Here is a 16,867-nt window from a genome sequence, read left to right on the forward strand (position 1 = left end):
ACTCAAATGGAACTTCTAAAATTAAAAAAATTACATCTGAGGTAAAAAAAATACACTGGATGGGATTAACAGAAATTAGATACTTCAGGAGAAAAGATTAATGAACTTGAGGACACAGCAATGAAAACTATTCAACACAGAATAGAGAAAAAGATTTCACCCAAATGGAGCATTGGTGCAATGTGTGACAATTTCAAATGGCCCAATATACAAGTCACTAGAGTCTTAGGAGAGGGTAAGAGGAGGGGTGGGACAGAAAAAAGTAATACCCGCAGCTTTTCCAAACTTGGTGAAAACCATAAACCCACAGGTAAACAGCCCCAGCAAAAGAAACATGAAAACAAACTACACCAAGTACATCATAATCAAATTGCCTAACAGCAGTGATAAAGAGAAAACCTTAAAAGCAGCCAGAGAAAAAGAACAAGCTACATACAGAAGTATAAATATAAAAATAATAGTAGTCTTCTTGCTGGAAACCACAAGAAGGTACCACACTAAGCATCCACTAAATCGGCAAAAATTAAAAGTCTAAAACTAAGAAGTGGTAGAGATGATGTGAAACAAAAGTAACTCACATAGCGCTGGTCGGGGTATAAACTGGTTCAGCCACTGCAGAATATAATTTGGCATTACCTTGTAAAGATGAAGATATCCATACCATGTGAGCAAGCAAGATCACTCCTAGATACATAATGTTCATAGCAGCACTGTTTGTAATAACAAAACCAAAAACAAACCAACAATTCCGATGTCCATGAACAGAAGAATGGATATATTGTGGTCTATTCATACAATACTACAAAGCAATAAAAATGAATGACTCTAAAAATACTAAGTCAAAAAAAAGAAAGTCACAGAAGTAAACATACATTATGTCATTGATATAAAATTCAAAAACATACAAAATTTAACATTTTATTTAGGAATACATACATATGTTGTAAAACTATAACAAGCAAAAGAATGACAAATACAAAATTCAGCATAATCATCACTTGAGGAAAGAGCACATAGAGAGTCTCTAAAATGCAGGGGATACTCTATTTCTACAGCTGGCTCATGGATACACAAATATTTACTATTCTTTATGCCATATATATACATGTCTGAATTTCTGTAGGTATGAAATACTTAATTTAAAAAAGAGTGGAAAATGTGAAAGACTTTAAAAATGAACACTACTGTTTATGTATAACAATAAAATTTAGTGTAAAAAAGTACACAAAGAAAATGTTCAGGTTTTTATTGTCTTTCTGTGCCCTATACCATCAGTATCAATCAAAAAGGGCCATGACCGTAGTGGGGAAAAAAAAATAACAGAGTCTTTAACTGCTTTGACACAAAATCTGAATATCTGGTGCTGTAAGTTAGACAATAATAATTACATTAGCCACTCATGTCTGATTCTTCATCTTTCATCTGTACTTAGATTTTTCTTTATCTTTGGACTTCTTGGGACTCCTGCTTCGGTCTCTCTTTTTACTCCGTTCTCTTTCGTAGGGGTCAGTTTGGTATTTGGATTTATGACTGTTACTGTAGTGGCCGTCCCTTTCTCGAGATCGGCTACGACTTCGGTTTTGAGGTCGGTCTCTCTTTTCACTCTTTTGTTTCTCCCAGCAGCTCTCTTCTTCCTCATAGTGACCAAACCCCATTTCTCTGTAGATATCCTGTCAAAGGAATGGATAGAGATTTACAAGTGACTCCATAAAATAATCATTTTGTAGGTACTGTCAGTTAGTAACACTTAGAAAGTCTACTATTAGCAAGCAGCTATAAAAGCTCAAATTTGAACACTACCACTAATGCCGAGAATCTGGTAAATCAGAAAGCAAAAATATTCAAAAACAGACTTAAATCATTTTTCTTATCAGTCTCATTGCTTTGTTTCTACCACTTCAGCTGAACTGAAAGATCAGATTCAAACACAAAGAACTGAAATCGCCCAACTGAAATTAGAACAAGCCTTTAGAGAAAATCATACCAAGAATTCTGATTATGGTTGGTCACCTTTTTATCTCCCCCTGCTCCATTCTCCAATTATCTGCAATGGGATTACAAAATTCCCATAAAAACCCTAATAAAGAAGACATTTAAATAACAAAGCCAGAAAAGGTTTTAGACAAATCAGTCTAAAAAGAAAACAGATACTGCATACTTTGGTCTGAGTATTTTTCAAGTGTTTATTTTATAAGCTCCTCTCCAAATCCTCAAATTTTCCTTGTTTATATTAGGTTGTTTTTTTTATTAAAATCATTTCTTGGGGTGCATGAGTGGCTCAGTTAGTTAAGCATCTGACTGTTGGTTTTGATTCAGGTCATGATCTCATGGATCATGGGATGGAGACCCATGTCAGGCTCTGCACTCAAAGGGGAGTCTGCTTGAGATTCTCTCCCTCTGCCCCTCCCCCTGCATGTTTGCATGCACTTGTCCTCTCTCTGATAAGTAAATAAATCTTTTTCTTTTTAAGATTTTATTTATTCATAAGAGACACACAGAGACAGAGGCAGAGAGAGAAGCAGGCTCCATGCAGGGAGCCCGTTGTGGGACTCGATCCCGGGACTCCAGGATCACACCCTGGGCTGAAGGCAGGCACTCAGTGGCTGAGCCACCCAAGCATCCCAGTAAATAAATCTTTTAAAAAATAATAAATAAAATGATTTATTTACATATTTTTAAAATGAGTTAACCATGAGAAAGGGACTCTTGGGGGGCTCAGTCAGTTAAGCAACTGCCTTCATCTCAAGTCATGCCCCCAGGATCCTGGGATCTAGCCCCACATCGAGCTTCCTGCTCAGCCTCTCCTTCAGCTCACACTCTCTCTCACTCAAATAAATAAATAAAATCTTAAAAAAAAAGAAAAAGAAAAAGAAAAAGAAACAATGGGAAATTTCACTGCCCTTAAGTTTTTTTTTTTTTTTTTAAGAGAGGAAGGGGAGGGGGAGAGGGAGACAAATAGAGAGGGGCAGAGGAGGAGAGAGAATCTTAAGCAGGTAAGCCATCCAGGTGCCTCTAAATTCTATTCTTACTAATTAAGTAACAGTAGAAATTTTCCCACATGAAGAGGGCTAGTTACAACAATTCTATTTCTGTTTATGTTCTATTCCTAATTAAAACAAGTATCTCAGGAGAGCGTGGGTGGCTCAGTTGGTTAAGTGTCTGACTCTTGATCTCAGCTCAGGTCCTGATCTCAAGGTTGTGAATTCAAGCCCTGCACTGGGCTCCACGCTGGGCATGGAGCCTACTTAAAAAAATAAGTAAAATAGGGGATCCCTGGGTGGCGCAGCGGTTTAGCACCTGCCTTTGGCCCAGGGTGCGATCCTGGAGACCCAGGATCGAATCCCATGTCGGGCTCCCGGTGATTGGAGCCTGCTTCTCCCTCTGCCTGTGTCTCTGCCTCTCTCGCTCTCTCTATGTGACTATCATAAATAAATAAAAATTTTAAAAAAAGTAAAATAAAATGAGTATCTGAACAAGAGGCTGAAATCTAAAGAGACCAGAGCAATGATCTTTCAAAAGACAGTTCATAAAATTTAACTTCCTTAAGAGAGTTCTCTCAAAGGAAAGGCAAAATCCTAAGGATTGAACTCCCAAGGGTTCCAACTCTATCACCACAGACATTATTATAAGAGATATAAATGTCAAGGTTTAAAATCTAGAGTGATGAATACCCACGGTTAAGGACTGGGTTTTAAGCAAAGGATTCATAATTATTCCATATATTGTCTAGATATTGTACATTATACCTGGCATGGAGATTGTAGCATGTGAAAATAGATCTAACATGATTGTTAGGGATCCCTGGGTGGCGCAGTGGTTTGGCGCCTGCCTTTGGCCCAGGGCGCGATCCTGGAGACCCGGGATCGAATCCCACATCGGGCTCCCGGTGCATGGAGCCTGCTTCTCCCTCTGCCTGTGTCTCTGCCTCTCTCTCTCTCTCTCTCTGTGACTATCATAAATAAATAAAGAAAAAAAATAGTAAAAAAAAACATGATTGTTATAATCAGTGTTTATGGAATACAGCTTTATAAGCTGATTCATGATTTCCTGCACAATCCTAATAGTTCCTGTAATTCCATAAGAGTTCCAGAGGTAGAAAAATGAGTATTTGGTTTAACCCTTTACCAACTATTTTCTAGCAAAATATGACAGCCCTAGATAAAATAACTTTTTGTGCTTCCTGTAACATATACAAAATGTAAAAAAATCTATGTACTATTCTGTCTGTATACTTAATTCCTGTATTGGCTGAGATCATGAACTCTGAAAGTGGAGACTGCTAACTGGTATATAACTATAAAATCTTCAGTAATTATAAAAATAGGCACTTAAGTGCTTTCAGTGTTTAAAATAAGAGATAAACGATTATACAGTACTTAATTCTTTGAAAAACTTGAGGAAGCTAAAAATCTGAAATGCACTGAAACCTTAAAACCTCTCCTACTTGGAGTATTTTTTTTTTTTTTTAAGATTTTATTTATTCATGAGAGACACAGAAAGAGAGAGGCAGAGACATAGGCAGAGGGAGAAGCAGGCTCCATTCAGGGAGCCTGATGTGGGACCTGATCCCAGAACCCCAGGATCATGCCCTGGCTGAAGGCAGATGCTCAACAGCTGAGCTACCCAGGCGTCCCTTGGAGTATTTTTCAAAGCTACACAAGCTTTAAAGTCAGGCAGCTCTCGGTTCAAATGGTCTTTGCCATTTAGGAGATGTGTAAATAAACTTGAGATCAGATTTACCAGGGAAGGTTTCAACAGAGAAGTTAGGACTTGAGATGAACATCAAAGAACAGGTGAGTTTGGCTGTGGATTGGCTACAAGAAGGTTAATGCACGGAGTGGAAGTGACAAGTGAAAAGCAAGGAAGAATCAGCATCATGTGCATGGGAAAAGGTCAGGTGGCTCGATGAAGCCATATCAGAACAAATCTTCTTGGAGTATTTGCTAGAACAATGCTAAGTGCTTTTGGAGTACATTACCCTCATTCTAGAAATAAGGAAACTGAGACTCAAGAGATCTATACAGGTTAGAGATCATTATTTAATTAATCAGTAAACAGATGTAAAATTGAAATGATGGGATGCCTGGGTGGCTCATGGTTAAGCATCTGCCTTTGGCTCAGGGCGTGATCCTGGAGTCCCAAGATCGAGTCCCACCACTGGGCTCCCTGCATGGAGCCTGCTTCTCCCTCAGCCTATGTCTCTGTCTCTCTCTCTCTCTCTCTCTCTGTCTCTCATGAATAAATAAAATATTTAAAAATAAAATAAAATAAGGGATGCCTGGATGGCTCAGCAGTTGAGCGCCTGTCTTTGGCCTAGGGCGTGATCCTGCAGTCTCAGGATCAAGTCCCACATCAGGCTCCCTGCATGGAGCCTGCTTCTTCCTCTGCCTATGTCTCTGCCTCTCTCTCTCTGTGTCTCATGAATAAATAAATAAATAAATAAATAATAAATAAATAAATAATCTTTTAAAAATAAAATAAATAAATACAATAAATAATAAAATAAATAAAATAAAATAAAATAGAAATGGGGATTGCGCCTGGGTGGCTCAATCTGTTAAGCATCTGCCTTTGGCTCAGGTCATAATTCTAGGGTCCTGAGATGGGCACCACATGGGGCTCCCCACTCAATGGGGAGTGTGCTTCTCCCTCTCCCTCTGCTCTTCCCTTCTGCTTGTGCTCACTCACTCTCTCAAATAAAATATTAAAAAAAAAAAAAAGTAAAATAAAGTTGAAAAGGGGAGAGTACAGAATGAAAAAAAAACCTCATACCTGAATGAATTAAAATAATGTTAAAATTCTAGCTCTTTCATTAAACTGTGAAGGGCCACAGGTCTTTGGGGTCAGGATCTCTACATCTAAGGTGAGGGGAATTAATCAGATGAGCTCTTATGCCCTTTCCAGTACAGACTAAGCAATTCTGCAATTCTATACACTTAAGACATAGGACAAAATGATTAAACTAGCATGTGGCTAAAAAAGAAAGAAAACACCATAAAATGGCCAATTTATTTATTTTTTTAAATGGCCAATTTAAATAAAGGAATCACCTTAATCTATCCAATGATTTCATGTAAAGCAGTCCAAAACAATCTAAACTAAAAGCTATCCTTGTTCAGGCCTCTAAAATTAAAAGATTTAGTTTAAATCAACAAAGTAACACTAACTAATTAAAATGATGGCAAAAACAGAGCCCCAATTATAAGAATAACAAACACCTATGAAAGCCACAGAGGAGGACTGACAACCAATATGAATACTTCTCAGCCAGGTAACCAACCCACAGCTGAAAACTCACTTCCTGGAACCCCAGTAAAACCCAAACCTCAGCAATATAGTAACCATCTTTGGAATCAAGACATGAGATGGAAAAATTAAACAGAAGTTTTCAAACTGAACAGTAAGGCTATCACTCAATAAAAAAACAAAGAACTTAAATAAGTTAAAACCTTAGGAAACTAGGCTCATGAAGCAAAATACCAACAAATAGGAAAATCTGAGCTATACCTGAAAATAACTTAGTACTGAAAATTCCCTTTAATGATTATATTTTTGAGAATGAAATCAAAAGGATAAAAATAAGAATACAAAAAAAATGGGCCCATTAATATCTTAAATACAGATGCTATTTTATTGGAAAGAAAATAAAAAAATTAGTATACTTATATTACTAAATCAAAGTATATAATCAAAAAACATTTGCTTTAATATGCTTTGAGGGAAGAAATAAAATTAGGAGATTTAGATCTTAATAATTTTATAACTGTCAATTAATTTAAAATTATTTTACTTCTTAAAAATTTATTTGAGAGAGAGAGCGCGCGAGCACGAGCACACAGAGGGAGAAGCAGACTCCCTGATAATCAGAGAGCCCAATGTGGAGCTTGATCCCAGGACCCCAAGATCACGACCTGGGCCAATGGCAGACACTTAAACTGACTGAGCCACCCAGCCACGGCTAAAATTATTTTTAAAATACTAACAACATTCCCCCCAAAAAACTACTTGGTGCCTTTTACTTCATTTCAAAAAAGAAAACTATTTGCTAGTGTAAAGTTTTAAGTAATCAAACAGCAGGATAAAAAAGATGCACCAGGGACAGCTGGGTGGTTCAGTGGTTGAGTGTCTGCCTTCTGCTAGGGTTGTGATCCTGGGGTCCTGGGATTAAGTCCCGTGTTAGGATCCCTTTTGGGAGCCTGCTTCTCCCTCTGCCTTTGTCTCTGCCTTTCTCTCTGTCCCTCTCATGAGTAAATAAAATCTTTAAAAAAAAAAAAAAAAGATGCACAAAAAGGAAGGGGGAATCACAGACTTAAAATGCAGCCAGATTTTGGATTTCTTAGACCTGTGATTATTTCAAATACACCAACATGTATCTCAGGCCTAAATTCACTGAAGATTCCACATATAAGTGCAGGATGAGAAGTCATAGCTAAAAGCAACACATAGCGGGGGAGGTGACATGGGAGGGTGAAGATCAAGGAATTTTAGTGGAAAACATGCTAAGTATTCAGAGAAATGTGATATAGCTACCATTTCAAAAGACTGGGGTAGTCTTAGGCTAAATAAATATAGCACAGGAATTAAGAAGGAAATGTACCAGTTAGATCACACTGGAATATTACAGTAGGGAATAAATTATATTAGAATAATTATAGCATTTAAGAGAGAAAACTGCCAGGAATATACTCCAGATAAGAGCAGCAGCAGAGTGGCTAGCGGTACAAGTCTGGATTTACATTGTGGCTCTATGTAACAGCTATGTAAAACAAAGCAAATTGTTTAAATCGCTTCAGTTTTCACTTTCTCTGTTGTGAAATGGGGAAAATTGTATCCACTTCACAATTGTAAGCACAAAGCTCATGTCAGCTGTCACTGATTCATGTGCATATTAGTTAGAGAATTGAGTAACAGAGGAAAGGTGTGACTTAAAAGCTGAGGGTGGGGCATAAATGATGGCACTCTTTAAATGGCAAAAAGACTATGGAAAAAAGGTCCACAAGAGTAAGAGTATTTGCTATCTAGAATGTAGGAAACTAAGAATATATATAAAATATATACCTGTTGGAATTTTTTAAAAGTGAAAACAACCCATGAAACACACTGAGTGGTTGCCTTGGGGGCAGAAGAGAAGGAGGATGGGGCAGGAATAGAATCTAGGTTCTCTGTACATACCACTTTGTAGATTTTACTTTGGAACCACACAAGAAATTTTTAAAACTACAAAACACACAAAAAATTATTTAAAGGGCACCGGGGTGGCTTAGTCAGTTAAGAGTCTACCTTAGGGCTCACGTAATCATCCCCAGGTCCTGGACTGAGTCCTGCATTGGGCCCTCTGCTCAGCAGGGAGCCGCTTCTCCCTCTCCTTCTGCCCCTCCCCCTGCTCCTACTCCTCTATTAAATAAGTAAAAAAATCTAAACTATAATATATAGATAGATAGATATAGATATATTTAAAGCAATCCCTAAACACTGAAAAGAAACAAATTAATTGAAATATGAATTCAGTGAATGGCCTTACCACAGAAACTATTCCAATTTAAAACACATTAATATAACTGTAACAGTAAAATAACAGCCAGTACACACACATATTTCTTCATTTAATCTTAACATACCTGTGAGATAAGTATAATCTCAATTTCACAGAGGAGGAGACTGTGACTCAGAAAGCTAAGTGACTTGTTGAGGCCACATCAATGGCTAGTGGCACAGAAATTTACACCTAGCTTCTCTGAAGCCAATCCTGCACTTTGCCAACCATACTACATCTCTCCTTCTCTGGGTCATTGCTTGACGTGCCATTCTCACCACCTTGAATTTTCTCTCACTTCTGCCTACTAAAATCTCCTTAAACACCAGGCCCAGCTCAAGTCCTCTAGTGGTAACACAAAAGTAAGGGGCTGTCATGTAATTTGCATTTCACTTAACTGAAAGCCAAAATGCAGGCTGGAAATGACTTCTCTCTAGAATCAATTTTCTTTAAGGAATTATTAGTATCACTGTCTGAGAAAATGTATTATTGTTGGAGCACTTAGGTGGCTCAGTTGGTTAAGCATCTGACTTCAACTTTGGCTCAGACCATGATCCCAGGGTCCTGGGACTATCAGGCTCTGTGCCCAGTGGGGAGTTCACTTAGCTCTCTGCAGCTCCCCCTGTTCATGATGGTACACACATTATCTCTCAAATAAAAAAAGAAAGGAATATGTATTGTTCAAGAATGTATTTGGGATGATATATTTCAGATACACAATATGTAAGGGCATAAATATTTCACAGGTCTTAAAACCTCAAGAGCTACAAGTATTACCCATAACGTGGTGATAATTAAAATGACATATGAGCCTTTTTTTTGGCATAACCACACTTGCTTCTGATGGGAATAAGTAATTGTCTACAGGTTCAGAAATCACTCTTGTTTCACAATAGGGAACTGAATGATATATTTAGTTACTTTGAAAACAATCTTTTATCATTTGTGTTACATATTCTTGAAAATTAAAGTCCATTACCCAGTGAAATCATTCTACGTTCTAGAATTAGGAATATACTCACCTTGTCCAGAACTATACCCTTACCCTCTATCTTATGTCACTAAAAAGTAATTTACAGAGGGATAAAATATTTATCTCTACAGCAAAGGCTGGACATTACAAGTACCTGATTAGTATTTCTGATTGGCATATAGTCCTCATCTTCTTTTTCTTCAGAGCAGTGACGAGTTTTCTTCTTGTGTTTTTTACTTGTGTGTGAGTGACTGGATTTTGAATCTTCTGCTTGCTCATCCAGTATAAGATCATATTTTGCACTGTAGCAGCTAGTTAAGGAAAGATGTGAGAACTGACACTGATAATACATCAAAACATCAAGAATCTGGTAAACAAAGGAGACTACGAGGATAAACCTAACTTTTTTCTTTTTTTTAAGATTTTCTTTATTTATTCATGAGAGAGACACAGAGAGAGAGAGAGGCACAGACACAGGCAGGGGGAGAAGCAGGCTCCACGCAGGGAGCCCGACGTGGGACTTGATCCCGACGTGGGACTCGATCCCGGGTCTCCAGGATCACACCCTGGGCTGAAGGCAGGCGCCAAACTGCTGAGCCACCCGGGCTGCCCGATAAACCTAACTTTTTAAAGCAAAAAGCATCTCACAGTGTATTTCTAAAACAAAACTAACTCACATTTTCTTTCAAGAAAAATAGAAAGAACCCAGGCCCTAAATAAACAATTAACAATTGGCAAGTGAGTGGGCAAAAAATATGGATGACAAAAAAAACTACATCCACAAATGAAAATCTAAGTAGCCATAAAAAATAAGGAAACATGTTTTTCAGTAATGAAAAAAATTTTAACTTAGAAAATAAGACACATGTTTCACTGGAAAAATTTAGGATAATGCCAGAAGAGCTATAGGAGATAAAAGGTATATTCGTGTTACTCCTCTTTTGAAGTACTAATTTGTTAAACAAAGGTATGTATAACAATTATTTTTTATAATAGAAACTTAGAGTAACAAAAAGCCTAGTAATAAAGAAGACATTCTTAAATATATTGTAGAACTTCAACAGGATATATTATTACAAAGAAAGTTATTAGCAATGATAAATGAATGCTATGAAAAATTAAAAGTGAAAAAAGCTAGAAATAAAAATTATCTACACCATATGGTAATTTTAACTTCACAAAACATAAAAGATCAAGATATGAAAGAAGCAACAAAAAAAGGTATCATTTGTCTAGATGGTAAACTGTGAGTGAATCTTTTTTAGTTGAAGTGTAGTTGACATAGTAGTTTCAGTGACTCAACATTCATAGATATGAGTGAATCTTGTTTTAATTTCACATAAATGTGTTGTAAATATTATGATAATGTGTTTTAAAAAAGAGATAAATAATTTCTCTGATATACTTATCATCCCTTAGAAGAGAAAATACAAAATAATCATACCCCCTGTTGAAAATAATCTCAAATCCTAGAACAGTATTTGAGGAAGGCTGACAAGGGCCAGAATAGTGGTTAAAAAAAAAAAAGCTCATGGGGAAGCCCAACATGCAAAGCTGTTTCAGTGGCGTGTGCAACTAGAGGAATCTCAAACACACTTCCCTCAGGACTAGAGAGTCGGGTTTGTTTTCACCACATCATAGCTCTATGCCTTTCTCAGGGACATGTCACTTCCATATAAGACTGAATATGAAAATGCTACGTGCTCTTGGCTTTTTATAAGATGGTTAAAGATGGCCAGTCAGGGACACGTGTGAGTGGATCAGTTGGTTAAGCATCTGCCGTTGGCTCAGGTCATGATCTGGAGTCCTGGGATTGCCCCCCACCCTCTTCGCACTGGGCTCCCTGCTCAGCGGGGAGCCTGCTTCCCCTCTCCCTCTGCCCCTCCCCCATGCTCTCTTTCTTTCTTAATAACATCTTAAAAGAAAAAAAAAGGGTGGCCAGTCAGTCTGTACCATATCCTACTCCTACTTCATTATCTCTAACTTTTCTCCTTTATACTATGTCACACTGTTTCCAGAGTAGCTTCTGGAGCCTCTCCTTTTTCAGGTATGAATTCAATAGCCCTTGCCCAGGACTTTACCTTACTGTTTTGCTTTACACATGCAGCTCCCTCTGTCCAAAATCCATTAAGTGGGTCATAGCCAGCACTGTGTAATAAATAGAAAACAGAATATACAGCATCTAATAAAAATACCATGGCATTTTTTTAATTATGTATGCATGTGAATAGCTGTACTTGGACTGTGCTGGATATAAGATGAATTGTATTTCTTAAACAATGGATCAAGTTAGAGGAAAGAGCATCCCATCTTAGCCCTCCCTCCTCTCCCCTCATATTCAAGGTGCAGCTTTATTTTTTATTTTTTAGATTTTATTTATTTATCATGAGAGACACAGAGAGAGAGAGGCAGAGACACAGGCAGAGGGAGAAGCAGGCTCCATGCAGGGAGCCCAACGTGGGACTCCATCCTGGGTCTCCAGGACCACACCCTGGGCCGAAGGCAGTGCTAAACTGCTGAGCCACCCGGGCTGCCCCAAGGTACAGCTTTAATGTCACTTCTTTTATTGTCACCTGAGGGTCTTCCCTGACTCCTGACCTCAATAAGCCCCATATCCCACAAATGTACTTCTTTGCAACACTATACCTACTTATATTTGAGTCACAGTAATTATTCTGGTCATCCCCCCTCCATCAATAAAACACAAGATCTATGAGGGCAGGGGCTATGTTTCACTGCTAAGCTGGGTGTGCAACAGATGCCAAGTAAGTAATTGTTAATTATTTCTCATACCACCAAGACAATTTGTCTCATCTCTTTTCCCTTGCTTACCCACTATCTTCTACTCACTACTATAGTCAACAATAGTAGATGTCAAATGTTCCCAAAGTCCTTTGAATTAAACACACGTTTGTGATCTTTCTTTCCCCAATTCTTCTGTGAGGTCTACCTTGGCCAAATTAAACCTGCCTTTCCTTTTGTTCTATTTTTAAGCTTAGTAGCTAATTTATGACAACTTCTCTTTCTCTCGAGATCCATAAAAGCATATCTCCACCATGCCTTTTTAACTTAAAACTTAACTTGATTAAAAAAAAAAAAAAAAAAAACACCCTCAAACTTATCTGATTATTAGATTGCCTTCTCAGGGATCCCTGGGTGGCTCAGCGGTTTGGCACCTGCCTTTGGCCCAGGGCATGATCCTGGAGTCCCGGGATCAAGTCCCACATCAGGCTCCCTGCATGGAGCCTGCTTCTCCTCTGTCTGTGTCTCTGCCTCTCTCTCTCTCTCTCTCTCTGTGTGTGTCTCTCATGAATAAATAAATAAAATTAAAAAAAAAAAAAGATTGCCTTCTCAATCTCTTTTCCTCGTCATAGTAACAGTCACATAATATATAATATACAATGTGGAAAACATGTATATATATATATATATATATATATATATATATATATATATCTTACATATTATAAACACATGTTCTATCACTGTATTATTGTACCTGAGATTATAAATGCCTTGCTAACATGAAATCTATCAATTACCAAGAACATAAAAACTATCTTACTGGGTCAGATTCAAGAATTTCCCTTTTCTTGTTCAATATTATGTTTGAGAATGATTAACAATGGTTTGTATCAGGACATATCTGTCTTCTCCATCGATTTCAAAAGACTGAAAGCAGGCACTGTTCAATACTAGCCATATGTGGTTGTTTAAATTAATTAAAATTGGGCAGCCCCGGTGGCTCAGCGGTTTAGTGCTGTCTTCAGCCCAGGGTGTGACCCTGGAGACCCAGGATCAAGTCCCACGTTGGGCTCCCTGCATGGAGCCTGCTTCTCCCTCTGCCTATGTCTGTGCCCCCGGCCCCCTGTATGTGTGTGTCTCTCATGAATAAATAAAATCTTTAAAAAAATTTTAACTAAAATTAAACTTTAAAATTCAGTTCCTCAGTCCATTTCACATGCTCAAAAACCACATGTGGTTAGTAGCTAAACCGGATGGTGGAGATATTTTCCATCACTGTAGAAAGTTCTATTGAACAGTACTAAGCTACAGATTTATTCTCAAACATGTCTGGTTTCCTTTCTTAAATTTCAGTAATCTACCATCTTGAATTTAAAACATTTTAATACTGCATATTCTTTCTTTTCCTCCTGAACTACTTACCTCTGTGAGAAAAGATGAAAGACATCTCCTCATACTTTATACTCTATGCCTGTACTTACTTTCATTTGGCCTACATACTTCTCTTCTTCCACCTGCAGTTACTAGTGGTTAGCCTAAACTTAATTTCAAAGATTTGTTAAATGTCAACTTCCATCCACACCTTTTATGATTTTAATATTTCAATCATATTCCTCCTAATGTTCATCTTTTCAGACCAAATCTTAGCTTACTGTTTGGTGTGTCTCCCTCTCCTTATATTGAACATGTCAATATATTTCAGACTTTATCCATCTCTTGTACTTTACAATGCTTTATGTATTGTAGACTGTCAACACATTTTTTTTTTTTTGTCAACACATTTTTTAAAATGAGTATATAACAAGTCAACCTGATACTCATCTTTCCTTGATGAATACTTGGAAAAGAAATGTCTAAGACAGTGTGGGAAAAAGAGAATCCCTAAAACACCAACAGAAATTAGGAAACAAAGAAACCATTTACAGAAAGAATCACAAAGAGATAACTTTTGCAATGTGTAGAGTGATAGATGTATAATGAGAATATCAATGAACAAATTAAAATGACATAATGTAAATAGTATGTTTCATTGATTTTTACTTGTCTCAACCTAAAACTTGGAAGAATCTAAATTAAATGGTCAAGTCAATGGATTTCGTTTTAATACTATAAAAGCCCATTTTTACATACAAATAGGAGCCTGATAAATATTTGTTGCTAGACAATGTACTAAGCTGAAAGGAGCAACCTAGTCAAGTAAGAAAACAGGATGTTAATCTACATATTTACCATCTCCAAAGAAGTTAAACATTATGAGGAAAATTAACACCCAGAATTTAGCTTAGCTATATTAAAAAAATTTCTGAAAACAAGGAATTTAAAATATTACAATTAAATACAAAATACAAATCTTACCTGAAGATTTCAGAATTAAGTGTTAACCTTAACCTAAAAGTAAGGGAGGAAAGAATTAGGCTAAGATTTCTTTCAACCGAAAGCCTTCTCCAAACAATAGAGAATATACCGAAAAAGAGAAGTATATGTAAGATGGTGAAAAGGGATTAACAATAAACTAAATGACTTCTTCACAAACCACTGGATTCAGGAATCTTGTCTTCCACACACTGTGACTTTTTATAACATATCACACAGTACTCTACACTAGGTGGATGATCTATACATATTGACTAACTGGTTCTTGTAAAGGATACTCCTGCTTGGGCTTTACTTTATCTTTCAGGACTAAATTAGATGATTTATCCTGTTCCTTTTCATACTCCTTGAAATCACTCTTGGTGTATTTCCCACCTATTTATTAAAAAAAAAAAGAAAAAAAGACTTAGTAAGAAAACTCACCTACTTTATTAAAGAACAAAAATTAATTTATAAGCAGCATAATATATCAATTGTTTTATAAGCGACATATATATTGGTGGACAGAAAAAGGCTAAGAAGATAACAAAGAAATAGTAATTCATTCTCCATTACTATTTTAAATGAAATCAGATACCCATTTTGCTAAGTAGCCATATGCTGCCACCTAACGATATATGCGAGTATTACAACATCAAACTTTCAAATCCTAAATTACATAGTGAATATATTCACTGGGAAATAATGCAGTGTTTAAGTAGAGCCATTAAGCCCATGAGAAAATTAGGTCCAAAGGAAATTGAGGGCTTGAGACTGGAGTCTGAGATCTGAAAGGCTTAGAAGTTTGGAAGAAGTGAGGCTTTAAAGTTCTCTGATCTGTCAGAAGAGGCACTTAATACCAAAATTTCAACAGAGCACCAAGCAGATAGGGGGACAGCAGGAATGTATACAGAAGTTCACTAAAGGATGTGAGAGGGAAGGGTTGGTAACAATATCAATGACGAAATATCTTTGTTTTGGAAATTCTTGCCTAAGGCACCTATACTCCCTGCCAATTGTCAAAAATGAAATCAAAAACCCCTTCAGAAAAATAGGACCTACTATTATATCCTGACTGGCCTTCAGTGACAGGGCTAGGAAAAAGCATCCTATGCAGCCCCTCTACTCTCAGGCCTAGTCTCCTACCAGATGAAGATTCAGTTCCTTACCCATGTCCCAGACCTGCTGACTGACCTGCCTCTCCTATCCCCTCAGCTACTATGATGAAATCCTTCCAGACAGGAGAATCCAAGATTAAATGTACAAATAAAGCAAACTACAGGTACACACAGAGGTACTTTGATTATGAATCCTATATAAACCTTGACTATCATCAGGTTCTTTAAACAAAGGAGAGAATAGGAATAAAAGAAGTGACTAAACATCAAAACCAAGATGAATCTACTTGGTAATAATTCCAGAGGCTCCTGAAACAAAAATGGCCAGTAGATAATGTAAATGTGAAATAGATAACTGTATGTGTTAAAACACTAATAACTATAATAAAAAGATACCACTTCATCACTGAAAAGAGATTCTGTGCTTGTCTTTAGGAGTTTCATGATGAATGAGGCAGTTGTGGTATAACAGAAAGAGTAATAGATTAAAGTTAGAAGTTCTGTGTTCAAATTCTGACTCTAATGGGAGGTCTTAGGTAACCCACTTCACCTCTTTGAAACTCAATTATCGGGACACCTGAGTGGCTCAGTGGTTAAGTGTCTGCCTTTGGCTCAGGTTGTGATCCTGGGATCCTGGGATCAAGTCCCACTTTGGGCTCCTCACAGGGAGCCTGCTTCTCCTTCTGCCTATGTCTCTGCTTCTCTCTCTCTTTCTCTCTCTCTCTCTCTCATGCATGAATAAATAGAATCTTAAAAAAAACCTCAATTATATTCTCTTCATTATAAGCCAAATATAATATCTACATTTCACAGAGCTACAAGAGAAAGTACTTAGCACTGTGAATGGTATATAGTATATATTCAATTTATTAAATTTATTCAATTTATTAAATATAAATAATATATACAACTATTTCAAAATTAACAAAGATGACGGCTAATGTGAAATTGAAGTATCTGTCTCCTATATGACATTTTGTTTTTTTATTTTTTATTTTTTAATATTTATTTTTATTTATTTATGATAGACACACACACAGAGAGAGAGAGAGAGAGAGAGAGAGAGGCAGAGACACAGGCAGAGGTAGAAGCAGGCTCCATGCCGGGAGCCCAACGCGGGACTCGATCCCAGTCTCCAGGATCGCG

The 16,867-nt window shown here is 37.1% G+C and overlaps 1 protein-coding gene across 1 annotated transcript in view; it reads right to left on the reverse strand.

Annotated features, from left to right (window-relative positions):
* Positions 1-338: 338 nt before the first annotated feature.
* Positions 339-16,867, reverse strand: part of PPIL4 (peptidylprolyl isomerase like 4) — a 45,403-nt gene continuing 28,874 nt past the window's right edge. Inside the window, 3 exon segments of the mRNA NM_001286992.1 lie at positions 339-1,670; positions 9,661-9,808; positions 14,903-14,999. Of these exon segments, the coding sequence (NP_001273921.1) occupies positions 1,419-1,670; positions 9,661-9,808; positions 14,903-14,999 (497 nt within the window). The 3' untranslated portion in view covers positions 339-1,418.

This window comes from Canis lupus, chromosome 1 (genome assembly GCF_011100685.1).
Source record: "Canis lupus familiaris isolate Mischka breed German Shepherd chromosome 1, alternate assembly UU_Cfam_GSD_1.0, whole genome shotgun sequence".
Classification (NCBI taxonomy): Eukaryota; Metazoa; Chordata; class Mammalia; order Carnivora; family Canidae; genus Canis; species Canis lupus.